The sequence below is a fragment of the Salmo salar genome, chromosome ssa12 (genome assembly GCF_905237065.1).
Source record: "Salmo salar chromosome ssa12, Ssal_v3.1, whole genome shotgun sequence".
Taxonomy (NCBI): domain Eukaryota; kingdom Metazoa; phylum Chordata; class Actinopteri; order Salmoniformes; family Salmonidae; genus Salmo; species Salmo salar.
This window is the reverse complement of record NC_059453.1, coordinates 50,859,498-50,886,853: the sequence shown is the minus strand read 5'-3', so window position 1 is coordinate 50,886,853 and position 27,356 is coordinate 50,859,498. Positions and strand designations below refer to the sequence as shown.

At 41.3% G+C, this 27,356-nt stretch overlaps 1 protein-coding gene across 3 annotated transcripts in view; it reads left to right on the top strand.

Annotated features, from left to right (window-relative positions):
- The window catches only part of slc2a9l2 (solute carrier family 2 member 9, like 2), a 243,642-nt gene that overhangs the window by 76,467 nt on the left and 139,819 nt on the right, over positions 1–27,356 (top strand). For 2 of the 3 annotated variants that reach the window (XM_014131731.2, XM_014131730.2), the window contains exons 7-9: positions 12,625–12,757; positions 22,877–23,064; positions 25,348–25,458. In XM_014131731.2, coding sequence (XP_013987206.1) covers positions 12,625–12,757; positions 22,877–23,064; positions 25,348–25,458 — 432 coding nt within the window. 3 annotated transcript variants of the gene reach the window in all.

Sequence of the window (27,356 nt, the reverse complement as noted above, 5' to 3'; positions counted from 1 at the left end):
TTACTGACCAACTCTTCTACCTATTTCGGGTTCTATCTTGCCATGAGAAACTGGCGGACGGCTGCACAAAACTTCTGATCTGTTCATCCAACCTTCAGGCACCGGAGATCTGTATCCTACTCCTCTGTAATGAGACGGCATCCACATTCTCACTAGAGATAAAGAGTTGCCGGCAAGAAAAAGCCACTTTGAATATAGATTTTCCATTGCACTCATCTATCATGTATACTGAGTTTGGATTTTTTTTCTCCCCAGCCTCAGCCAAATGAATCCCCTTTGGGCCTGGTACTATAGTTTTGTTATGTTTAAATGAGTAACGATCCAGGTCAGTGGCCTAATTTCCAAACTGAAGTGTGTATTATCAGGGGCTCCCATGTGGAGATGGGATCAGGCCCCAGGAGGGAGCCACAGCCGGTGGCTCTGTTGATTTGCTCCAGTTAAGCTATATCCCCATTAGCCCACACACTGAACATGGCTCACAGGCTATTTTTAAGTGTTTGAAAGTGAAATTACTATATCTTGAAAAAGGGAAATTAGTATATCTTGGCGTGTGTTTCCTGATCCGTGTTAGTTTGTGTTGACGTGGCTAGTGTGTGTGCTTGAAGGTTTTGGCATTCTGGTTTAGAGGACAGATGTCATTGGAACATTTGAGCAGCCAGCGTCCCTGAATGTTACATCTGGACTGCATTACATCAATGTGAAGGAGACTGACCGCCCATTCTCCACATCCATTCCTGGTTTATTAGATAAGAGGCCAGGACACAGAAAATAACAAAACAGGTTTCTGCTGCCTTGAACATAAAGTGCTTTTCTAAAAGGCCATATTCTAGGGACATGAACATACTGTATAAAGGAAGTTGATTAAAGAGAAAAAACAAGATTGAATATATTTTCCATGCTATTACCTACAGATCTAGGATCTTAATTTGATCACCCTGTTGCAGGGAAATGCAAAACGTGTAGTGTATTTGAGGTTTAAAAGGACTTCTGAAGTCCATGACGATGCTAACTCTTTCTTAGCTTATCCATATAATAATTCACATTTCCTGTTGCTGCAGGATTATTTTCCTGCAGTAACAAACTGGCTCAAATTAAGATCCTATCTGTTAGCTTTTAATGACCCATAAGGGACCTAACACAGATCAGTAAGCGCTCTTGCAGTCAATAACAGAACCTTATCTTCTTCAGGTGAGCAAGCATGCCTGGCCCCATTAGAGAACCCAACACACTGTGTATGACATTTAGATAATGTAGGACCACATCTGACCCAATCCAACACTTCCCTAACCTTGCTACAGACTGAAAGGCTGGTCTCATGTATTTTTAGTAACATAGTTATATACATTTTGGTCGTGGAAAATATGTAGACCTAGCATATTATGTTTTAGAGAGGCATATGAGGGTACAATGAGGGTTTTACACTAAACAACCAGCTTAATACTGTTCTAGGTGCATAGATGAATAGCTATGTTATATAATGCATCTATCCATGCAATGGGGTCATTCAACAGTCTTAATTTATGCATATCCCTGCAATATGTCGGTGTCGGCTAGCTCTCCTTATGATTCATTGAGTGGACTATCTAGGTTAAAGGGGCAATCTGCAGTTGTTACATCTATTTTTGGATTTATGAATGAATTATATGTACCCATTGATTCATTAAGAATATAACTTAGAAATACCTCCATGAGTTTATCAGTTCAACTGTCTTACCCCATCAGAACCCAAATTATAAGCTTGTTTTACTCCAGTGTTTGTAAACAAAGTAAATGTGAACAAATATGGCCTCAAAACATGGTTAAAACTATAATTTTTATCATGGATGGTCATTCCTTGCACCCGTAGCGCCGTCTATGAATTTGAGAGTGGTTGTATTTCTCCAATCCCATCCCTCAGCTTTTTACTGAAATGGGCGGGAGTACGCATTCTTATGGTTTCAACTGCTGATTGCCGCTTTAAATCAATAAAATGAAGCTGAACCTCCTCCACTCATTAATTAAGTTGCAATATCAGTGTCATTTTTGAATGGAGAAAAAGAGCGATTCATTCAATAAATGAGTATCTTATACCTTAAAGGGGCTATTTGCAGTTCAAACAATAACAAAGAGGAAACCTTACTGCTCTTTAACACTGTTTTGGTAAACAGCTGATGGATGGGGCCAGAGGACTGACCATCCATGATATCAAAATAATAGCTTTATCCATGTTTTGAGGCTATACCGTGTTTGAAGCTGTATTTGAGGCTTAACATTCTTATATTTTGGGTTCTGATGGGGTATGACAGTTGAAATAAGCTCATGAGGCAGAGTTACAAGTTATGTTCTTCAAGAATCAGTCAATATATATCATTCATTTAAATGTAAAGAAATTGATGTAGCCATCTGGGATTTGGAAGTCGTTTCAATGGTAATTTTAAATTGTTGGCGTAGACATACACCAATTGATTCTTGAGTTCAACTGAGTTCATGAGCTTAGTCTTTAACAGTTTGCTGAAAAACACATCCCAGATTGTAGCTTTAAAGATAGCTGAGTAAACCTCTCCTCATCTATAAAAAAGGAACCATGTGGGAGTATTTTTAATTAGTGCTGTGAATTACCAGGCTGCACAGCAGAGATGAGTTATCTAACTGCATAGGCCATCAAATCACCAACTAGGCCTAATGAGCATACTGTAGGTGACTATATTTCCGACGTACAACAGCAATCCTGTTAAACATAATTGGAGCTTTGCCTTTTCATTCTTTTCCCAGCCATCCGCTACCGTTGCAAGAACAAAAGTTGACAGCTCGGTAGTGATTTCGTTTTTTAACTACTTTATTTGCTGCTTTAGTAATCCTCACCAAGGGCCAATCTTCAGAGAAAAACACCTCTCCCAATCCAAGTTGATTACTATGTACTTACTGTATCTGTTTGGCTAACACTCACCAAGCTGTAGGCAAAAACACACATGTAGCACACATCTCTGTGCCACAGCAATTTTATGGGATGGCATTACCAAAATATACTTTATATTACATTCTGCATTTACATTTATGTAGCTACAACATGAAATCAAAATATTTACCTGAATTTCTATAGGGACCATTTTTCTTGTTATTAGGGAGCTGAGTTCCTCCCAGGCTCCTTGCGAGTAGCTAGAGACTTAATATTTTTGCTCCAAAGGGCATTTTAGGTAATACTTTATTTGGATAGTCCATCTGTAGATGCTCTACAGACTTACTATTTAGTAACCCTAACCCTAGCCTTAACCCTTATCCTAACCCCAACCTTTACCCTTACCCTAACCCCTATTCTAAACTTGTTAATCAACAGATAGTTTGTTGATATGACCATCTGTAGAGCATCTACAGATGGAATATCAGGACTATCTAAATAAAGTGTGACCGCATCTTAAGCCACAGTTCCTGACACAGTGACCGACACGGCATGTATCTGCAGATCGGATGAGCGCGTTTTGTCCCAGAGTTCCGAAGCAACGGGAATGTTGCTTTTTCCCCCCACTCATAGTGAATGAGTGAGTTTACGGTTCATTTTGATCTGGTAGATGCACTCTTGGTTATAATGGTGTGATGACAGTTCAGCAATCCCACTCTCTGCCCAGGCTGACTGTCTTGGCTTAAGCTAATGTGTTACTGCCCCGCAAGGGGGCAACAGTGTTCTGTAATACTATATTTACTGCATAGAAGATTAAACAGGACTCATGGTCCCATGTTGAACCCGACATGCCATGTTTGCCTTCACTCTATCTCAGCATGGTATCAGAAGTGGCAACACTAATAACACTCTAACCCACCTCCAATTTTTGCGAAAACAATGCTAACAATCTAGTACACAGTTCGCTTCCCGGTTGGTTGAGTAAAGACAAAATACAACAACGCTAACAGACTACTCTAGCTAAGCTAACGTTAGCTAGCTGGCAACGCAATTCTGATTTGGCTGGGTCTGGCTCCCCAGCGGTTGGGCTTATACCCTCCCAGGCCCACCAGTGGATGCGCCCATGGCAGAAAGTGGGGGCAGATATCTTTCATCGAGACGACTCTACTTACCTAGTGATACTCAACTACTTATCTAGGTTCATCAAGTTTGCCAAGCTGCTCTCCACAACCTCAAAAGCAATAGTGGTGCACAGGAAGTCCTGGTTTGAATGCAGCAGGGTGCCCCTCCAGGTTTGCTCGGACAATAGACCCCAATTCAGCTCCGACACCTTCCTCAAAGTAATGGAGCAGCTGAGCGGGCTGTTCAGACTGCAAAACAGCTTCTTAAGAAATTGTCTGATTCATACCTTGCACTCCTGGCTTATCGCTCCAGTCCTCTCTCTGGGGGGTACAGCCCTGGTTCCAGGCAGAAAACTTTGCACTACTGTGCCAATGCATACCTCACTCCTGACGCCAAGGCGGCCTGACCTCCCATCCTTTGTGGACAACCAATCAAACAAAAACAGAAGTCACACTACGACTCTCGCCACAGAGCAAAGACCTTGCCCACACTACACCCTGGTGACTGTGTCTGGGTGAGAGACACAACAAAAAGGAATTGTGCAACAAATGGCACACACGCCACGCTCTTACCTTGTGCACTCACAGGGGCGCATAGTTAGGAGAAACCGAAGACACTCACTCAACACGATGAGACAATGGCTGAGCCTCAGGCTGTCCCTGTTTTCCCAAGGCAGTCTTTACTGTCATCAGCCCCAAGGTGGCACCCAGTTAGTCAGAAAACCCACCCCCTTTACCTACAAGACTTTGACATGGCCAAATCCAACACTGGGATGTATTATGGGGCAGAATAATCCCGACACCTTCAGTGCAAGGCACAAGTAGTCTACCCTGTCCTTGGTAGGCTAGTTATCAGCCTTCAGTTCCTTTGGAAAATAAAAAAAGATAAAAAAGGAAGTTGCATACTGTTGTTCATCGGTTACTACTGTAATTCAGAAAAGGTTATTGTGTCTGTTCTGCATTCACTAAAGAAAGGGAGATGTGGTATTAGCTCATGTGCATATATGCAAAGGTAATGTGTTACTGCCCCGCAAGGGGTGTTCTGTAATACTATATTTACTGCATAGGAGATTAAACTGGTCCCATGTTCAACCCGACATGCCGTATCTGCTTTCCTTCTATCTCAACAGCTTGGACTGAAGAGGAACTTATAGAAAGACAATAGGCCTGAAAAGGAAGTTATCCATCTTTTTGAATACCATGTTACAATAGTATTTTGCTCTATTATTTTGAACTTGAAAACAAAGTGCGACGGATTTTTCTTACCCATGTCTTTTATTTCCTTTACCTGTCCAATCATTCCCTTTTTGTATAATTTTCTCTGTGATTACTTCTTTAGTTTTGGGAGCATTATTTAACTTCTGGCCTGGACTTCACTGTTAGTCTACACCTGTTGTTTACAAAGCATGTGACAACATTTGATTTGGACATGGACTGGTCAAAGGCCAATTTCTGAGCAATATCTTCCGTGTCGTTATTGTATAGTCTGGAGCTTATAGGAACTGATAGAAATGTCTTGTGTGTAGAATCCTCTGTAGACTTTCATATCTTTCAAATATGTTTATATTTTCAACAGAACATTTTCAGATCTATATATCATATTTATATCTTTTAAATATTGTAATTTCCTGAGCAAGTCCCTGCTGTTGTCCATCACTACAAGCTTGGAAGCATGAAAATATTCACACCTCTTGACTTTTTCCACATGTTGTGTTACAACCTGCATTTAAAATGGATTAAATGTAGATTTCTTTGGTCACTGACCAACACACAATATCCCATAATGTCAATATGGAATTATGATTTTAGAAATTTTTACCAATCAATTAAAAATGAAAAGTTGAAATGTCTTGAGTCAAGAAGTTATTAAACCCCTTTTGTTATGGCAAGCCTAAGTTTAGGAGTAAAAAGTTGCTTAACAAGTCACATAATAAGTTGCATGGACTGATAGTGTTTAGCCTGTTTGGGATAGGGGGCAGTATTTTCACGGCCGGATAAAAACCGTACCCGATTTAATCTGGTTACTACTCCTGCCCAGTAACTAGAATATGCATATAATTGTTTGATTTGGATAGAAAACACCCTAAAGTTTGCTAATGTAAAAAGCTGGTTTTTGATATAAATATGAACTTGATTGAACAAAACATGCATGTATTGTATAACATAATGTCCTAGGAGTGTCATCTGATGAAGATCATCAAAGGTTAGTGCTGCATTTAGCTGTGGTTTTGGTTTTTGTGACACATATGCTTGCTTTGAAAATGGCTGTGTGATTATTTTTGGCAGGGTACTCTCCTGACATAATCTAATGTTTTGCTTTCGCTGTAAAGCCTTTTTGAAAATCGGACAATGTGGTTAGATTAACGAGAGTCTTGTCTTTAAAATGGTGTAAAATAGTCATATGTTTGAGAAATTGAAGTTATAGCATTTTTGAGGTATTTGTATTTCGCGCCACGCTATACGATTGGATATTGGTGAGGCGTTCCGCTAGGGGAACGTCTGTCCCTAACAGGTTTTAACATGATTTTCTTTTGACTACCTCATCTCTGTACCCGACATATACAATTATGTTCATGCATTTCAAGAATGCGTTGAGACAATGACTTATCAGTGACCCAAGCCCTGCTCAGATAATCCTTACCATTGTGTCGCTGAGTTGTTGTAGTGCAGTTGCAAATGTACATTTTCCCAGGGGTGTTGGCAGTCCTTATGTAAGTAACCTGATTTATGTCCCTCTAACTCCCCTGAATGCCTCTGTCAATCCTACAGCTATTGTACGCCGTAATCATGCGCCTATGAATCTGAGTTATACAGTTAGCACTGAGGCGGTTTTCCCTAGTAGGAAGTCCACTGTGTGCAGCTCACCCTGCACTATCAGTTCAAACATACAGTTGAAGTTAGAAGTTTACATACACTTTAGCCAAATACTTTTAAACTCAGTTTTTCACAATTCCTGACATTTAATCAGATTAAAAATTCCCTGTCTTAGGTCAGTTAGGATCACCATTTTATTTTAAGAATGTTAAATGTCAGAATAATAGTAGAGAATGATTTATTTCAGCTTTTATTTTTTTCATCACAATCCCAGTGGGTCAGAAGTTTACATACACTCAATTAGTATTTGGTAGCATTGCCTTTAAATTGTTTAACTTGGGTCAAACGTTTCGAGTAGCCTTCCACAAGCTTCCCACAATAAGTTGGGTGAATTTTGGCCCATTCCTCCTGACAGAGCTGGTGTAACTGAGTCAGGTTTGTAGGCCTCCTTGCTCGCACACGCTTTTTCAGTTATGCCCATACATTTTCTATGGGATTGAGGTCAGGGCTTTGTGATGGCCACTCCAATACCTTGACTTTGTTGTCCTTAAGCTACTTTGCCACAACTTTGGAAGTATGCTTGTGGTCATTGTCCATTTGGAAGACCCATTTGCGACCAAGCTTTAACTTCCTGACTGATGTCTTGAGATGTTGCTTCAATATATCCACCTAATTTTGCTTCCTCATGGTGCCATCTATTTTGTGAAGTGCACCAGTCCCTCCTGCAGCAGAGCACCCCCACAACATGATGCTGCCACCCCCGTGCTTCACGGTTGGGATGGTGTTCTTCGGCTTGCAAGCCTCCCCCTTTTTCCTCCAAACATAACGATGGTCATTATGGCCAAACAGTTCTATTTTTGTTTCATTAGACCAGAGGACATTTCTCCAAAAAGTACAATCTTTGTCCCCATGCGCAGTTGCAAACCGTAGTCTGGCTTTTTTATGGCGGTTTTGGAGCAGTGGCTTCTTCCTTGCTGAGCGGCCTTTCAGGTTATGTCGATATAGGACTCGTTTTATTGTGGATATAGATATTTTTGTACCTGTTTCCTCCAGCATCTTCACAATGTCCTTTGCTGTTGTTCTGGGATCGATTTGCACTTTTCGCACCAAGGTACGTTCATCTCTAGGAGACAGAACGCGTCTCCTTCCTGAGGGGTATGACGGCTGCGTGGTCCCATGGTGTTTATATTTGCCTACTATTATTTGTACAGATGAACGTGGTACATTCAGACATTTGGAATTTGCTCCCAAGGATGAACCAGACTTATGGAGGTCTACAATTGTTTTCTGAGGTCTTGGCTTTTCTTTTTTCTTTTGATTTTCCCATGATGTCAAGCAAAGAGGCACTGAGTTTGAAGGTAGGCTTTGAAATACATCCACAGGTACACCTCCGATTGAGGTCAATTAGCCTATCAGCAACTTCTAAAGCCATGACATCATTTTCTGGAATTTCCCAAGCTGTTTAATTAAAGGCACAGTCAACTTAGTGTATGTAAACTTCTGACCCACTGGAATTGTGATTAAGTGAAATAATCTGTCTGTAAACAATTGTTGGAAAAATGACTTGTGTCATGTACAAAGTAGATGTCCTAACCGACTTGCCAAAACTTTAGTTTGTTTACAATACATTTGTGGAGTGGTTGAAAAACGAGTTTTAATGACTCCAACCTAGGTGTATGTAATCTTCCGACTTACACTGTAAATATCAGTGTCGGATAAGCTTGCCAATAAAGCAATAAAAACAAGAATCCCAGAAAAGTGCTAAAAATATCTCACATTGACATATGTTGACCAATAGAAAATAAAATAGGATCGGTGGCAGCTAGTAGGCCGGCGACGACGACCGCCGAGCGCCGCCCGGGCGAGGAGGGGCGCCACCTTCCGTCGATGTTGTGACACTAACGCTGCAGAAATCTGCTCAAAAGCAGTATCCAAATCCATCAGATGTAGTGATCATAATGTAGTAGCCATATCTAGGAAAACCAAAATTGCAAATGCTGGGCCATAGTGTATAAGAGGTCATATAATAGGTTCTGTAGTGATTCCTATGTTGAAGATGTAAAGAATATTTGCTGGTCTTTAGTGTGTAATGAGGAGCAACCAGATGCTGCACTTAACACATTTATGAAATTGCTTATTCCAGTTATTAATAAGCATGCACCCATTAAGAAAATTACTGTAAAATCTGTTAAATCCCAGTGGATTGATTGTAGACGTGAATGGTTGAGAGGGATGAGGCAAAAAGAATGGCAGATAAGTCTGGCTGCACAGCCGATTGGCAAACATAGTGTAAATTAGGAAGCCATGTGACTAAATTGAACTTAAAGAAGAAGAAACTGTACTATGAAACAAAGATAAATGATAGTAAACGTCTTTGGAGCACCTTAAATTAAGTTTTGGGCAAAAAGGCAAACTTAGCTCCACCAGTCTCATTCATCACAAAATCCACTGATGTTGCCAACTTCTGTAAGTTTTTCATAGGCAAGGTTTGCAAACTTGGGCATGACATACCAACAACAAATTTTGAGCCTACACATCCATGCATAACTAACCAAATTATGAAAGGCAAGCATTGTCATTTTGAATTCCGTAAAGTAAGTGTGGAGGTGAACAAATGATTGTTTTCTGTCTACACTGACAAGCCACCTGTGTCTGACAACTCGGATAGAAAATGACTGACGATGATAGCGGACGATATTGCAACTCCTATTTTCCATCTCTTCTAAGCCTACCGGAAAGTGTGTGCCCTCCGGCCTGGAGGGAAGCAGAAGTCATTCTGCTACCCAAGAGTCACGAAATTGGGGAGAAAAAAGGGGTAAAACGTACAGTAGCTAAAATGGGTATAGGCCTGTCCATAATAAAGCTCTGCTCTGCCTTCTTAACAACACTACCAACAGGGCCTAGTTTTGTCGCACCTGGACGACTGTCCAGTTGTGTGGTCAGGTGTAAAAAAAATAATTAAAATGACAATCGGCCCAGAAAAGGGCAGCACAGCTGGCCCTTAAATGTACACTGGGAGCAAACATTAACAATATGCATGTCAATCTCTGCCGGCTCAAAGTAGAGGAGAGATTGACTTTATCACTACTTGTATTTGTGAGAAGTATTGACATGTTGAATGCACCAAGCTGTCTGTTTAAACTGCTAGCACACAGCTTGGACACCCATGCCTATCCCACAACACATGCCACCAGAAGTCTCTTCAAGACCAGAGAGGTGCACAGTACTTCATAGAGACATGACTACATGGAACTCTATTCCACATCAAGTAACTCATGCAAGCAGTCAAATCTGATTTAAAATACACCTTATGGAACAGAGGGCTGTGAAGAGACACCGGCACAGACACATATCTTCAATTTACGCCTATGAGAAAGTGTGTGCCCTCAGGCCTGGAGGGAAGCAAAAGTAATTCCGCTATACCCAAGAATAGTAAAGCCCTCTTTACTGGCTCAAATAGCCTACCAATCAGTCTGTTACCAACCCTTAGTAAACTTCTGGAAAAGATGCAGCGCTATTTTACAGTAAACAAACTGACAACAGACTTTCATCATGCTTATAGGGAAGGACATTCAACAAGCACAGCATTTACACAATGACTGATGATTGGCTGAGAGAAATTGATGATAAAAAGATTGTGGTGGCTGTTAGACTTCAGTCCGGCTTTTGACATTATCGATCATAGTCTGCGCTGTGCAAAGCTGTCGGTGTACAAAGCTGTCATCAAGGCAACGGGTGGCTACTTTGAAGAATCTCAAATATAAAATATATTTTGATTTGTTTAACACTTTTTTGGTTACTACATGATTCCATATGTGTTATTTCATAGTTTTGATGTCTTCACTATTATTCTACAATGTAGAAAATAGTAAAAATAAAGAAAAACCCTGGAATGAGTATGTGTGTCCAAACTTTAGACTGGTACTGTATGTACGTAAATGAGATATTTCTGTATTTCATTTTCAATACATTTCCAAACATTAAAAAAAAAAAAATGTTTTCATTATGGGGTATTGTGTGTGAGAATTTTTTATTTCATGCATTTTGAATTCAGGCTGTAACACAACAAAATGTGGAATAAATAAGTCAAGGGGTATGAATACTTTCTGAATGCACTGTAGCTATGCAGGCTAGCTACTTCTCCTTTGCTAGGTAGCCAACTAAAGCCAACACACAATCAAATCAAGCAGCTGAAACGACAGCAAACTATGTGAACTTTCATTTGTTTGTTTTACCTTTGTTTCTTTTGCCATGTATTTGGATATATCCATTATAATGATCTTGATAAAGGAATTCGCCATGCTGGTGGAGATCGTTTTTTTAATATATTTTTTTGCAACATTGTTCCACAGGTTGGAGGCAGACCGTAAGCTTTAGGCAAACCCCAACTGTTGCAAACCAAATGCTAGCTTAGGGAAAAAATGTTTTTTTTCCAGGGTAGATTACGTTGATAAATTGACTGGCTAGGCTTTGGGACAGATTGCCTATACAATATGTACACAAACTACCTGACAGTGAGAGGCTTTTAATTGAATCCTGGCTTCAGAGTTTAGCCTTGTTTGTCTCAAAAGACCTGTTATTCTTCTACTTCACATGAGTCATTTCATTAGTTATTGTAGTTACTGCACAGCTTTACTTCCAAGGCGTTATTGTGGGCTTTACTTGAAACAGTTTATTCACCCGGACTGCCTTCATCTCTAGGCAGAGATAATAGGAACCACTAAGAAAGGAGATGCTTACTGTAACTCACCACAGGGCTCAAAGCCTTTCGATTAAACTGCTCTAAAAGAAGGCATAGCTCTGCATAGTTCTGTCAGGTCATAGTCACGCAGTGACTGACTTCACATTGACGCGCACGTGCAACAGAATATTGTAGTGTACCAAATTCTGAAAAATCATGTGGTGCAGTAAACATAAATACTATAGCAATTAATTTGATTGTCTGTTCTATCCATTGTATTTATACTGAACAAAAATATAAATGCAACATGCAACAATTTCAATGATTTTACTGAGTTACAGTTCATATAAGGAAATCAGTCAATTGAAATACATTAATTCGGCCCTAATTTATGGATTTTACGTGACTGGACAGGGTGCAGCTATGGGTGGGCCTGGGAGGGCATAGGCCCCCCCACAGGGGAGCCAGGCCTAGCCAATAAGAATGAGTTTCTCCCTACAAAAGGGGTTTATTACAGACAGAAATACTCCACAGTTTCGTCATCTGTTTGGGTGGCTGGTCTCAGACGATCCCGCACGTGAAGAAGCTGGATGTGGAGGTCCTGGGCTGGCGTGGTTACACGTGGTTTGCAGTTGTGAGTCCAGTTGGGCGTACTGCCAAATTCTCTACAATGACATTGGAGGAGGCTTATGGTAGAGAACTTATCTGGCAACAGCTCTGTTGGACATTCTTGCAGTTAGTATGCCAATTGCACACTCCCCCTCAAAGCTTCAGACAGCTGTGGCATTGTGTTGTGTGACAAAACTGCACATTTTAGAGTGGCCTTCTATTGTCCCCAAGGTGTTTAATCAGCTTCTTGATATGTCACACCTGTCAGGTGGGTGGATTATCTTGGCAAAGGAGAAATGCTCACTGACATGGATGTAAACAAATTTGTGCACAAACCTTTAGAGAAATAAGCTTTTTGTGCATATGGAACCTTTCTGAGATCTTTTATTTCAGCTCATGAAACATGGGACCAATAATTGACATACTTTACATATTTTTGTTCAGCGTATATGGTGGTTGTCCATTGTGATTCTCTGGTGGTTATCCTTCTTTCCGTCTGTTATTATCTCTTGGGGTTCCTGCAGGAGTCCAGATGGAACTTCCTCTTTGCCTTCCTGGCCTTGCCTGCCTTGCTGCAGCTCTGTGTGCTGCCCTTCCTACCCGAAAGCCCACGCTTCCTTCTGATGGAGAGGAGGGATGAGGCCGGTGCAGAGAAAGGTAAACCCTCTTAAATAAACACACGCACACACGTGTTTACATTGCCTTTGCATATATGGCCTGCTGAGATAATGACTCACCAAAAAGATGCTTGCAGAAACTGTTGTGTACTTATGAATATACTCATCACACATTGCATTGAAATGGATTACATGTTGTAACGTCTGCTTCCAACTCACACCCTCAAACACATAGATCCCCTGAACACAGCTCACTTTCCAGCCCACACTCTCACACCTAGATCCCCTGAACGCATCTCACTCTCCAGATCCCAATCACCTGAATTCTAATCACCTGTTCACACACCTGTATGTCATTATCACACACCATTTAGTTCAGTTCTTTGCACCCCATCTCTGTGAGGTATTGTTTGTTTTGTGACACTCGTCTTTCGGAACACTGTTTTTCCCGTGATTTTCTCCTCCCGTGTATGATAGTTTTTGCCTGCTTCACTAACGACGCCTTTTGCCTATTCACTGCCTCTACCTATTGCCTGATCTCCCGGACTACATTACTAGCCTTTTCCCTGCATGTACTGTTGCCCCCTGTGTATGACCTTCTGCCTGCCCCTGGACCCAGCTACCTGCCTCCTACTGTGGTCCTTTTCAATAAACACCTGTTGCGCCCTGCGCTTGAAACCAGCTCTGTCTCCCCTCGTGTTCATTACACATGTAAGGGGGACATGTTGATTTTTAGCTCTTCAATCAACGCTGTATCATGCTCTTGAGCTAGCCAAAGTGCATAAATGATGCCAAAAACTCCTGCAAGGTGCTGAATTACTGAGGTGCTCATACACATGTGACCAACAAGATGGTGCTGATGAAGGGCGACATCTTACGAGTTCCAACCCAGCTTTGAGATATAGACTTTTCTTGTGTTTATCTTTACTTTTTTTGTACAGACATTCTGTTATCTCATATGACCGCCAAGCATCTCTGGACATCAGATCGACAGTTACTAACCTCGATTTTGACTTCAAATACAACTTCAAATCCGACTCAGCTGTTCCACTGTTCATACTAGACCCTATTCCTTTGTTCTACGGGCTACCAAAACACTGCAGGCATAGATGTGGGAAAAGAGCTGTAGTCCGGGTGGCGCAGCGGTTTAACGCACTGCATCTCACTGTTGCGGCATCACTACAGCCTGGGGTTTGATCCCAGGCTGTGTCATTACCGCCCATCCCAGCGGTGCAGAATTGGCCCAGCGTTGTCCGGGTTAGGGGAGGATTTGGCCGGAGGGGCTTTACTTGGCTCATCGTGCTCTAGCGACTCCTGATGGGTGCCTGTAGGCTGACTTCGGTAGTCAGTTGACAAGCGTGGCTTGGCGGGTCATGTTTCGGAGGACGCATGACTCAACCTTCATCTCTCCCAAGCCTATTGGGGAATTGCAGCAATGAGACATCATCGTAATCACGAAATTGGGGAGAAAAAGGAGGTTAAAAAAAGAATTGGAGGCAAAGAGAAAAACAAATGGCGCGCTCCCTTCATTCTATTGTTAAATCTCCAGTCACTCGAGAATAAGATGGAGGACCTTCGTTCAAGAATCTCTTATCAGCAAGACTTCAAAAGCTACAATATTATGTCTTACTGAAACGTTTCTGGATGATGACACTATGCACGTAGTAGTACTTGATGGATTGTCAATGCAGCGGCAGGATTGTATAGTGGCTTCAGAGAAGTTGAAAGGAGGACTGTTTTTTTTTATAAATAAAAACGAGTATGCTGCTTCCAGTGTGAAGGAAATCTCTAGCTTTTGCTCACCTGATTTAGAATACCTCATGGTTAGTGGCAGACCCTTTTATCTACCAAGACAGTTCTCATCCGTAGTTGTCTACATCCCTCCACATGCCAACACCACTCTGGCAGTCAATGAACTGTATGGGGCCATAAACAAACAAGAAACCGCTCACCCAAAGGCAGCGTTTCTGGTGGGTGGAGACTAACGCGGGGATACTTAGAACCATCCTACCTCAGTTCTACCAACACGTCTCCTGCACCACTAGGGGAGCTAAAACTCTATTCTACCCACAGAAAGGCATACAAGGCCCTCCCCGTTCTGCATTCGGGAAATCTGACCATGACTCCATTCTCCTGATTTCTGTTTACAAACAAAAGCTCAAACAGGAAGTAACAGTGATGCGCTCAATACGGAAGTGGTCGGCTGTAGCAGACGCGAAGCTACAGGACTGTTTTTTTTGTACAGACTGGGATATATTCCGGGATTCATCCGATAGCATTGAGTTTACCACAACAGTTACAAGCTTCATCAATGTCATCCCCACAGTTGACTATAAGAACGTATCCAAATCAAAAACCATGGATTACAGGTAATATCCACGTTGGGCAAAAGGCTAGAGCTACCGCTTACAAGAAATGGGACACGGACATGGATGCATACAAGAAAGCCCGCTACGACCTCAGACGAGACATCAAACATGCGAAAGGACAATATAGGAGGTTGGTGGAATATTCAAATCAAATTTTATTGGTCACATACACATGGTTAGCTGATGTTATTGCGAGTGTAGTGAAATGCTTGTGCTTCTAGTTCCAACAGTGCAGCCATATCTAACAAGTAATCTAACAATTCCACAACAACAACCTGATACACATAAATCTAAGGGATGGAATAAGAATATGTACATATAAATAAATGGATGGGCCATGACCGGCATAGACAAGATGCAATAGATGGCATAAAATACAGTAATTACATTTGGGATGAGTAGTGCAAGATATGTAAATATCATTATTAAAGTGGCATTAATAAAGTGACTTTGTTAGAGTGGCCAGTGATTTCAAGTATGTATGTAGGCAGTAGCCTCTCTGTGTTAGTGATTGCTGTTTAACAGTCTGATGGCCTTGAGATAGAAGCAGTTTTTCCGTCTCTCGGTCCCTGCTTGATGCACCTGAACTGACCTCGCCTTCTGGATGGTAGCGGGGTGAACAGGCAGTGGCTCAGGTGGTTGTTGTCCTTCATGATCCTTTTGGCCTTCCTGTGACATCGGGTGCTGTAGGTGTCCTGGAGGCAGGTAGTTTTCCCCAGTGATGCATTGTGCAGACCGCAACACCCTCTGGAGAGTCCTGCAGTTGTGGGCGGTGCAGTTGCCGTACCAGACGGTGATACAGCCCAACAGGATGCTCTCAATTGTGCATCTGTAGAAGTTTGTGAGGGTTTTAAAGAGGCGCTGTTGCGCCTTCTTCACCACACTGTCTGTGTGGGTGGACCATATCAGTTTGTTTGTGATGTGTATGCTAAGGAACTTAACTTTCCACCTTCTCCACTGCTGTCCCATTGATGTGGATAGGGCGGTGCTCCCTCTGCTGTTTCCTGAAGTCCACGATCATCTCCTTTGTTTTGTTGAGTGAGAGGTTGTTTTCCTGACACCACACTCTGAGTGCCCTCACCACCTCCCTACAGGCTGTCTCGTCGTTGTTGGTGATCAAGCCTACTACTGTTGTGTCGTCTGCAAACTTGATGATCGAGTTGGAGGCATGCATGGCCACACAGTCCTGGGTGAACAGGGAGTACAGGAAGGGGGCAGGAAGTGTTGACGATCAGCGAAGTGGAGATGTTGTTTCCTACCTTCACCACCTGGGGTGTCCCGTCAGGAAGTCCAGGACCCAATCGCACAGGGCGGGGTTGAGACCCAGGGCCTCAAGCTTAATGATGAGCTTGGAGGGTACTATGGTGTTGTATGCTAAGCTGTAGTCAATGAACAGCATTCTTACATAGGAATTAATTTTGTCCAGATGGGATAGGGCAGTGTGATGGTGATTGTATCGTCTGTGGACCTATTGGAGTGGTATGCAAATTGCAGTGGGTCTAGTGTGACAGGTAAGGTGGAGGTGATATGGTCCTTGACTAGTCTCTGAAAGCACTTCATGATGACGGAAGTGAGTGCTACGGAGTGATAGTCCACAGTTACCTTTGTTTTCTTGGGTGCAGGAACAATGGTGGCCATCTTGAAGCATGCAGGGACAGCAGACTGGGATAGGGAGAGATTGAATATGTCTGTAAACACACCAGCCAGCTGGTCTGCGCATGCTCTGAGGACACGGCTAGGGTTGCCGTCTAGGCTGGCAGCCTTGCGAGGGTTAACTATGCAAGCCAGTTAAGAACAAGTTCTTATTTACAATGACGGTGTGCAATTGACACTGGGCCAATTGCACGCCGCCTTATGGGACTCCCAATCACTGCCGGCTGTGAAAGAGCCTGGATTCGAACCAGGGACTGTAGTGACGCCTCTTGCACTGAGATGCAGTGCCTTAGACCGCTGTGCCACTCGGGAACCCAAATGTGACAGAGGAAAGAAAGGTAAACGGAATGGAATGGACTGATACATTTATTTTTGAATGTGGGTATCACTGACGATGGCTCCCAACAAATTGAGTGTTTGCAGTCATTCACAAATGTTGAGACATTTGGTGTGCTCTGGGAGAGGATACAATGTTAGTCCTTGTTAATGATCTCTGTAATTGTAAGTATATGCGTTCTGTGCATTGTAGTACATTGAAGATCCGTTCTTCTTCCTTGGCATGCGTTCCTAGGGGTTCCAGTAGGCCTACTTATCTCTGACATTGAACAAACATAACTGAATATTTTTTTATTGTGCATTTTGTGAAGCAAAGGTAAGGCTATGTTCATACTGTTATTGAATGTAAATAAAGTGCATTTCTCTTTGAATCGGTTGCCTCTGTTCCCATGCCACGCCCTTTTTATAATGTTGGTAATTATCAGAAGACCTCACCTCTAAAAAGTTTGTGTAACAGTTACGAACTTAAACCGATCACATTTTGACGCAAGTCGGCAGGCTCTGGGCTGGAGCATGGAAAGTGATTATATTTGGGGATCCTTATGTGGAATTGTGATTGGTGCTTTTAATCAATATTGTACTGCCTTGTTTTGGTTGTATGTTTGTGGAGCTGTGTGTCTAGTGCATGTTTCAGGTATCCTTGTCCTATCCATGGGTGAGACGCACGCAGCCCTATAACCAAATACAACTAAACAATACTAAGATAAAACAGGTTCTTGTACATAAGGGGTGGAGCATGGGAAGAAAAAGCAAAGATAAGGTGCAGCAATTTATTTTCTGCTTCTCGTTGTTCAAATGCACAATCAGAGCTCAATGTTGTGCTACAGACACATTCAGAATTATACAATATACATTTATTTCAATCAAGACTGTTGCAACACTTACTGGAAGGTGTGTCCAGGGAGTACAATGGTTCTAGATGGACTAAGATCATTGCCATAAAACTACTTTCACAATTGATTATACTTTAATAAAAATCACCATGCCAACCGACAAAGCAAGAGGATCTGTGAATGAATGCAAACACAGTTTATAATGCACCTGACTGGCGGTCAGGTGCACCGGTCACACCTGCATGAAAGAGTATGTTGATGCTTCTAGTGTTGACGCAACCGCCTTTGCCGAACTGTCCACATACTTTACAAAATCAGTCATATTTCTGACTTTCCCTTAAACCTTTTGGCAAAAGAACGGCATGGGGTAGCAAGGCACAGGATAAACAACATGCTACATTTGAAAGTTCACTTTTATACTGTATAGCCTAATGTCTGATATCCCTAAAGGATTGTGTGATCAGTGAAGTCTATGGAGACATGATTCCCTGGTCTTTGAAGTCATGTTATAAATTACCCATGGAGACCTTTGAATAGACTGCCTTCTGCCTTTGTACACAGGAATATCCCACAGTCATGTTTCCTGGGAAAGGTTAGGATGGTTGAAAGTTAAAACTTGGAAGGATGTGCTTTTTGAGGAAGTTCTACTCTTGACAGAATGGGGCTAAGAACCTTATGTTAACTTGAAGTCTAAAGGAATATATGTTTTTTTCCAGATCATCCAATACTGTTGCATTTGCGCTCCATTTTTCATTCTGCCCATGCCTCAAAAGTACCAAGTTCAGTCGTGTCCTGGACATAGAGTCCAGGTTTCTGCCAAAAGACAAACAAATATTTATTGATTAGTACCCCTAGTGGCCAGCCATCTCATTTTACACCCCTGGCTACTGTAATCGTCTGTGTCCATATTGTTATTCTTCACTGATTTAGGAGTAAGCCTTAACGCAGCGTGCAACCCTCTTTGTATAGTGGCAGTCATTGATGCAACATGATCCTTTCCTCTGAAAAGAGCCTTTAAAACCCCTTGGAGTCGATGTCCGTGCCCACGCAGAAATCAAATTAGCATAATACAAAAATCCCCATTTAAAAAATCGATCAGTTTAAGCTAGAGATTGCATTAGCCGATGTTGCACTTCTGCAGAGAAAGGTGACAGCTACAGCGGTGAGACACATCAGACCATGAGACAATCCCGAAAATTGATTTTCTCACTAAATCGTCTGTAGCATCCGAACGGTTTGGCCTACAAACGGAGAATGTTCGTAAGAGTCATCGTTCCATAGACGGGTCATAGGAACGTGATGGTGTTCTCCATTTTGCTCTACGACTCCCAGCGTCTTGGGAGTCATCTGAAGTCGGTACAGACAATCTGCCAACTTCTGTCTGTAGGGTCGAACAGTTTGGGCTACACACTAATAATACCCCTCTGTGGAAAGGTAAGTCTCTCACAAACATGTACAGTGTCAGTTGTTTTATTCTAGGACGCCCACAGGCCACATAACTCATCTGAATGTCCCTGGGTACCAGTTGAAAGACCCTTGACTTTTTCCACATTTTGTTACGTTATAGCCTTATTCTAAAATTGATAAAATATATTTTTTTCCGTCATCAATCTGCACACAATACCCCATAATGAAAAGGTGAAAAACAGTTTTTTAGCAATGTTTGCAAATGTATAAATAAAACAAAAACAGATACATTATTTACATAAGTATTCAGACCCTTTGCTGTTAGACTCGAAATTGATCTCAGGTGCATCCTGTTTCCATTGATAATCCTTGATGTTTCTGCAACTTGATTTGAGTCCACCTGTGGTAAATTCAATTGATATGAAATGATTTAGAAAGGCACACATCTGTGTATATAAGGTTTCACAGTTGACAGTGCATGTCACAGCAAAAACCAAGCCATGAGGTCCAAGTAATTGTCCGTAGAGCTCCGAGACAGAATTGTGTTCAAGGCACAGATCTGGGGAAGGGCACCAAAACATTTCTGCAGCATCGAATGTCCCCAAGAACAGATTGGCCTCCATGTCAATGTTTTTTTCCCCCTGATCTTACTTATATCTCTCCAATATAGGACAGACTGCAGAACAAACTTCCTTTAGTCCCCCCCAAAATCTATCTTAAACTTGTCAAATGCCATTTAGTCCAGAGCTAATAAAATACCATTTACTGTGCCCTTAACCTCTGTGTTTGTGTAGCTGTTCAGGAAAGGACATCTGTGAATGGAGAAAAGGTTTTAAATGTATGCAACATGATAATCCTAATGATCCTAATGGAAAATGCCCCTTAGATATTCATTTCGAGTCCTCCAATCCTCCAAATGTAATTATTGGCGGAAAGTCACATCACATTCCCCCCCGATACACTGTAGGCCTAAGGCGAAATGAGTCTCACTTATGTTGAATGATATGCTGTTAAAAATGGTGTAGGTCTTATTTATTTAAAGAGCATATAAAAGTTAGAAGCAAAAGCCTACAACTATTTTAGCACCGTTTCGCGCTGCTCTGAGGCAAGCATGGGGACTGGTCTTGATAAATCAATGAGATTTTTATTTTCACTTAATCTCTGTTTGGGTATTGGTTAGACAATAATTTGAAAATTAAGATGCAGAAATGTTATGTGCTTAGTGTAACCTTTATTTAACTAGGCAAGTCAGTTAAGAACAAATTCTTATTTGCAAGGACAGCCTACTCCTTCCTCGTGCCCTGCGGGGATTCTTTAGCTAAATAGCCCAGTACTGTACTGCCGACCGTCACGTTGTACAGCGCCATATTTTCCATTCTATCCTAATGGAAACCCAGATGGTTTTTCGTTTTTCTTAATATAGAAACAGCTTAATTTGAATCAAATTAAGCAAGTATTAGTCAAAAGTTTGGACACACCTACTCATTCCAGGATTTTTCTTTATTTTTACTATTTTCTACGTTGTAGAATAATAGTGAAGACATCACAACTATGAAGTAACACCGGTCTCCCACGAGCTCCGCATTTTGTAGTACAGACATGGACCGCTCTCCCTTATGTAAAGAATTAGGCACCTTCCAATGTTTACTACAGTATGTATTGTAGACTGCACGGTAGCCTAATAAACAAATAAACACATTTTGTTAATAAAATATTGATAAAAAAATACTCTTTCAAAATGCAGATGTTGATTTAGTTATGGATCTATAACGAATTACTATGGGAATAAATATCACTGATTTACAGAAATATTGGAACAAAGTTGTCTAATGAAGGCAAACAATTTAGAATCCTCCAATCCTGTAGCCTACTCCCGACCGTCACGTACATCGCCATATTTTCCATTTCATCCTAACGGAAACCCTGAGGGTTTCGTTTTTCGTTTTTCTCTGAATAGAAACGCCATAATATTAATCTAATTAATTAAGCCAAATTTCTTAAAATCAATCCCATATACTATGTTATTACAAAAAAGGTTTTAAATTCTCTGGTAATGCCAATACGGAATACTATCAAATGCTTGTCAAAGATGCCCTCTGTGGTCAAACTAGCAATAACTTGTAGTAACAGGAAAAATGGCTGACAATTAAATGACGTGCCACAGAATGTTGTGGCAGCACGCAAGGTGTGCCGCAGTATGACGCAACTTTTAAAGGAGGAACCACTGTAGTTTGGCAGGTACAGACCACTGCCGTCACTAAATCCTGCCTGTAGATTTATATTATCACAATCCCTAGCCCAGCATGATGCTAGTCAGGCACAGGGTGTTCTGTTCCCTCATTCCCTTTTGTTTTCCCATCTTCTCATCTTATTTATAGTCTTCAACGTAGCCTCTTTACTATATACTTTCTGTGTAGAGATTTACTGGAGTTTGAAAACTATCAGCATGAAGCTGCCTGGCCTAAGGCTGACATCATGCTGCAATGAGAATGCAACACCTGTCTGTACATTGTGATAGGTTGTCATCGCCATAAATGGCGTCGCCATAAATTGTCCAAAGGCATTAGGATTGGAGCTATGCCATTGTTATAATGAACTTATTATGAAAGCGTTATATTTTTCACCCTCAAGTTGTTGCTCTGAAATTTCTTTCCTTTTGTCAAGTGCTCTGACAATGGCAATGTGAGAAGCATTTGCACCAAATAAAGCTGCATTGAATTGTATTTCATCTCCATCTCCTCTCTACCGCCCCTTCTCTTGGTCCCTCTTTGTCAGCCTCTAAACATTTACACATTTTCATAGATCTTGCTGATATCACGGCATGGGGTTCTGTACTGATAATACCCTGGTGAGATCTCCCCACTAACAGCCTAATGTTGTTTCACAGAGTCTGTCTGGTCTCGATAAGGCCCCTTTGTTGTGTGTATCACTCTGCGTGCTGTGAGAGGGCTCAGGTTCCAGTACTGTCTTACATAGCAACACACTTATTCTACTGAACACAAAATAGTCCCTCCACGGGAACAATGTTTATAATCTCCCTACAGAAAAATAAAGCTGCGCAATCTGGTACACAAATGCAAATTTGGCATGTAATTAAATCACAGGTTCAACAGTCAGTGTTGTTCAAACTTGTTTGCTGTCACCCGCATAGTTTTGAAAGACTATACAGTATATACAGTAGGGTTATTGCAAATTTGGCATAAAATTAAAGCATGTAATGCTGGGAACATGTTCAGTTATACAAAGCTTTACAGTTTAATCTGTTTCCGGTCACTGCAGTGTTTTTCAACACCAGGTTTTTGCTTTTACCAGTAAATACAATTTTTTACCAAGTTGATTATGTCAAGGTGATGATGGGTTGAACAAAAAGTTAAAAGAAAACACGTGTAAAAAGTATGTACCACGTACAGAAGTTACCAATTATTTCCTGTTCAACTTAACAAACAAATCAAACCACAACTTGGTCTTTGTTCAATATAATAAGCACTTTGGGAGTCATTGTGTGTGTGTGTGTGTGTGTGTGTGTGTGCGTGCGTGCGTGCGTGCGTGCGTGCGTCTCAGCCTTCAGAGCCTTCCTAGGCAAGAAGGACGTGTCCAAGGAGTTGGAGGAGGTGCACGCTGAGAGTCGGGCCCAGAACACCCTGCACATGGCGTCCGTCACCGAGCTCATGCTTAACCCCGCCTTGCGCTGGCAGGTCATCACCGTCATAGTCACCATGGCCTGCTACCAGCTGTGTGGCCTGAATGCCGTAAGTGGCAGCGTTCTCTCATCTCTGACAATTGAGTGTAGTGTTCTCTGAGATAAAAATGTTTTCCAGTGCATTTGAAGGTATTAATATTGGGGGTTATTTGTGCCATCAGAAATGCACTTCATCCAACCTCCATTTAGCGTGGGTTTGGCCGTGGGGGGGGGGCTTTATTTGGCTCATCGCGCTTTTGTGACTCTTAGTGGCGGGTTGGGCGCCTGCAGGCTGACCTCGGTCGTCAGTTGAACGGTGTTTCCTCTGACGCATTGGTGCGGCTGGCTTCCGGGTTAAGCGGGCAGGTGTTAAGAAGCGTGGTTTGGCGGGTCACGTTTCGGAGGACGAATGACTCAACCTTCGCTTCCCAAGCCCGTTGGGGAGTTGCAGCGATGAGACAAAATTGAAATTGGGGACAAAAAGGGGGTAAACATTTTATTTATATATATATACATTTACATTTTAATCTAACAATGGAATGACTAATAAGTGGCTTGCCTCTCCAGCAGCAGTAGTTGAGATGGAAGTGTTATTAAGTTGGTGACAGTCGGGGGGGGGGAAGGAAAAACTCCTACTGACAGATAATAATCCCCTTTCACAGACAAACGTCTAGATGTTATTTGAACTTGCTGAATTATTCATGCAAAGTTTATGCATGACGCTTCCTGAGATTTATGGGAGTATGCAATCTATTGCATCAATACTCGATGTGCTTATTCATTTACCAGTCCTCGAAAAACTTATCTCCCCCCACCAAAAAAAATAAACTGTTTTCAGGAATTTAAATTAACATTTTCTTTTTAGATATATTGCCATATAGTCACAGAACTTCACAAGGAATTTTTCCCAAGAAACTTCATTACGAATGCATTACTGGCGACTTTGCTGTGTGATAGGAATAAGATAGAAGGAATGAGATGCTGATGACAGTGTGAGAGCTCACAAGGAAAAGGCTCGATTAGTATCAATCCAAGGACACAGTTGAACAAATGGAACTTATGGCTTAATTAAATCACTAATTGACCTTTGCACTGTAATTGGCATTAAATTCGCATTTCTTTCCGGCTCATAAGACAGACAGGAGATTGGGCTTGCAATTTAAAGGACAGGGATGTATCCATAGAGAACATTTTTAAGTGTTCTATTTAATTCAGTAGCTGTGTCCTCACTGGCGTAGTTACTGTACAAGGCTCTTACTAGCTCCTCATTCACTGGACCTTTAAAATATGAATATGCCAGTGCCACCAATCGCTTTTGTAGGAATGTGGTGTTTATCTTCAAAATGAGCCGGTAATAATGTTCTTACAAAAATAAACCGGCATAGCGACACTGTCACGTCCTGGCCAGTATAGGGGTTAATTGTTATTGTAGTTTGGTCAGGACGTGGCAGAGAGTATTTGTTTTATGTGGTTCGGGGTGGTGTGTTAATTAGGAGGGCGTTTGATTTATTATTTCCGGGTTTTGGGTTATGGTCTATGTTTATGTATTTCTATGTGTAGTCTAGTGAGTGTGTTTCTATGTTGAGTTAATTGGGGTGGACTTCCAATTGAAGGCAGCTGTTTGGTGTTGCCTTTGATTGGAAGTCCTATATTAGTTGGGTGTGTTTGTCTTGTATTTTGTGGGAGATTGTTCTGTGTTTAGCCTTGTGCCTTGCCAGACTGTCAATGGATTGTTCGTTCTCTTGTTTGTTGTTTTCGTGTTCGTTTTGATTTAATAAATGTTCAAAATGAACAAACACCGTCCTGCTGCATTTTGGTCCTCCTTCACCGACGATAACCGTGACAGACACTTCGGAAAAAGTGATTTGGGTTTACATTCTTGGGGGTGTTGCTATCTCTTTCGTTTTTGTAGGACAAATAACTCAATATTGTAAAGGCATTTATTTCTAACCTGCAATTGGCAAGGTCCATTTGAAAGTCTCAATAGATTATGCAGATTTTAAACGCAATGACGCAAATCAGGGTTGAGTTCCCCTGCTCCTGACCTTGGTGGGTGAATTGATATTTATGCAGTCTTTTCTATATTCTCTGCCTATTCCAACTACTTGGCACTGGACTGCTTTAATTCTGAAACTGATAAAAAACGAATTCATCTCTACAGTATACATCCATTTCAATGGTTAAATGCTATTTGAAATCAGGGTTGTTTTCAATGGGTTCAATTGGTGTGGGGTATCATTTATTCACATGTATTTATTGATATGAGCACATGCAGGCCAAAGCTTTGATGTGGCCTAAAATGTCCACATTTTTGATGCGGTGGTATTGGTTGATCATTGTTATCTCTTGACAGATCTGGTACTACACCAATGGGATCTTGAGGGACTCGGGCTTTGCAGAGAACGTGATCCCATACATCGTCCTCAGCACAGGCGGTATAGAAACGCTGGCTGCCGTTGTCTCAGTGAGTAAAACCTCTCAGGCAATCTTAAAAACAAATAAAAGCTAACTTTTATACACACACCACCATGTTCAGCAAAATGCTCCAAATTGTCTTGACATTAGTCAGCTTCATTGCAGGTGAGTAAATAGGCTACACAGGAACCTGTGAATAACCAGTCCTTTCCGTGTCCAGGCATTAACCTCAGAGTCATATTGTGCAACTCTCTGAAGTCACCGGACAGCAACCCATAATTTCTGAGTTACTTGTTCACTTCACAAGTTTGTGTGTGAAACCGGATTAATTTAGTCTAAAAACATGCATTTTCCTCTTTCTGGGAACTCAGACTAGGCTGTAAATATACCATACAAGCTTCCGCAGACTTCAAAACAATCTCAACCAAATGTTCTCAGTTTAAGGAAGCCTGGTGAAGACAATTTGTGAGTGCTACACTTGTGAAAATAGATTATTAATCTCATCTAAAATCATGCATTTTCCTGGTGAACTATTCATGCAAAGAAATTGCCCAGAAATTAAAAATGAGGTGTGAAAGAGCAGTCTTGTCATACTGTATAATCATTCTTATAAAAAAACCATAAATGCGGTCTTTCCTCATTTTCAGACAACTTTAAACAGCTTTGAATGATTCACAGATCATATTTCATAGATTAAGATAACTGACTACAATTCCACAGTATTTGTGATCATTGAACCATGGAATAAAATAAACTATTTGTCATTTAGCAGTTGGGATTTTCGCAAACTTGATCATTGCCCAATTCGACCTCTTCCCTGCATGAACCACATAGCCAGTGATAGGAATTCATTTCCCAGGGCTTTTTCAGTTATATTTCCTCTGTTTTCGTTCCCAATCTGAATAGATAAGCAGACCAGTTAATACTTCCCGTTCTCTCCTATCTGGGGTTAATTCAACCAGTTTTCCACCAACCCTAACTAACCCTTACCCTAAATCTAATCCTAGCCCTATACAGATGTTTGATCTTAATTTGACCCATACTGTCAGAGGAGTAACATAATCCTGAAGCAGGAGGATTTGAATGTCTAAAGAAATATTTAGAATTGCCGCCAGGGGGCAGCTAGAATTGGTGTTTTTGTGTATAATACAGTACCGTAGCCTACCTACTACCTACATTGTACCTTAGACTGCAGGTCCACTGGGTGACATTTCAAGAAGCCTACTGTAGGCTACATGCAGCTACAGAACATATCTTGTGAAGTCTTCTGTGGTACTAGATTGTAATAAATTGACATACTTGTAAAGGGGGGAAATTAGGCAAAACCGGTATTTTTTTTAAATAAAAATATTTTTTATTGTTCAAGGCAAGCAATAGGCAGAATAAATCTTTGGACAAATAACCAGGGCCAGATCTAGCCTTTTAGGGGCCCTACGCGAGATTTGGTTGGGGGTCGTCCAAACAAGCAGGCAAAAAAATTGGTGACCCCCTCTTGACGGCATTGTGTTACTGTCTCTCCTGCAACTTCTACCAGGCTAACACTCAAGCCTAGCTAGCATGATACTTGAAACCTATGCTGTCATTTAGCCACTAGAAGGTTAAGAAAATTACGTGTTTGGATCCTTAAAACTAAACATTACTCTACAACCAAAAAACATTTGCTCAAAACCGCTTTTTGTTGATAACGCTGCGAAACATGGTCGGACTGGGCTGTTTTTTTGCAGGGAGCTCGTCCTCCACATTAGGAAGGTTGCTTAGGTCTACAAGTTAATTGCATTTACTTAAATGTTTTCAAGAAGTAAAACAAATAGTCTGATAATTTACACGGCAAAGAAAAGTGTCGCAGCTCAACAAAAATTGCAAATACAACTGAAAATAAAACTAAACTGTACATGCAATGAAATGATTTTCATTTTTACAATTGTTGTGCATTAGTTTGGATTTTTA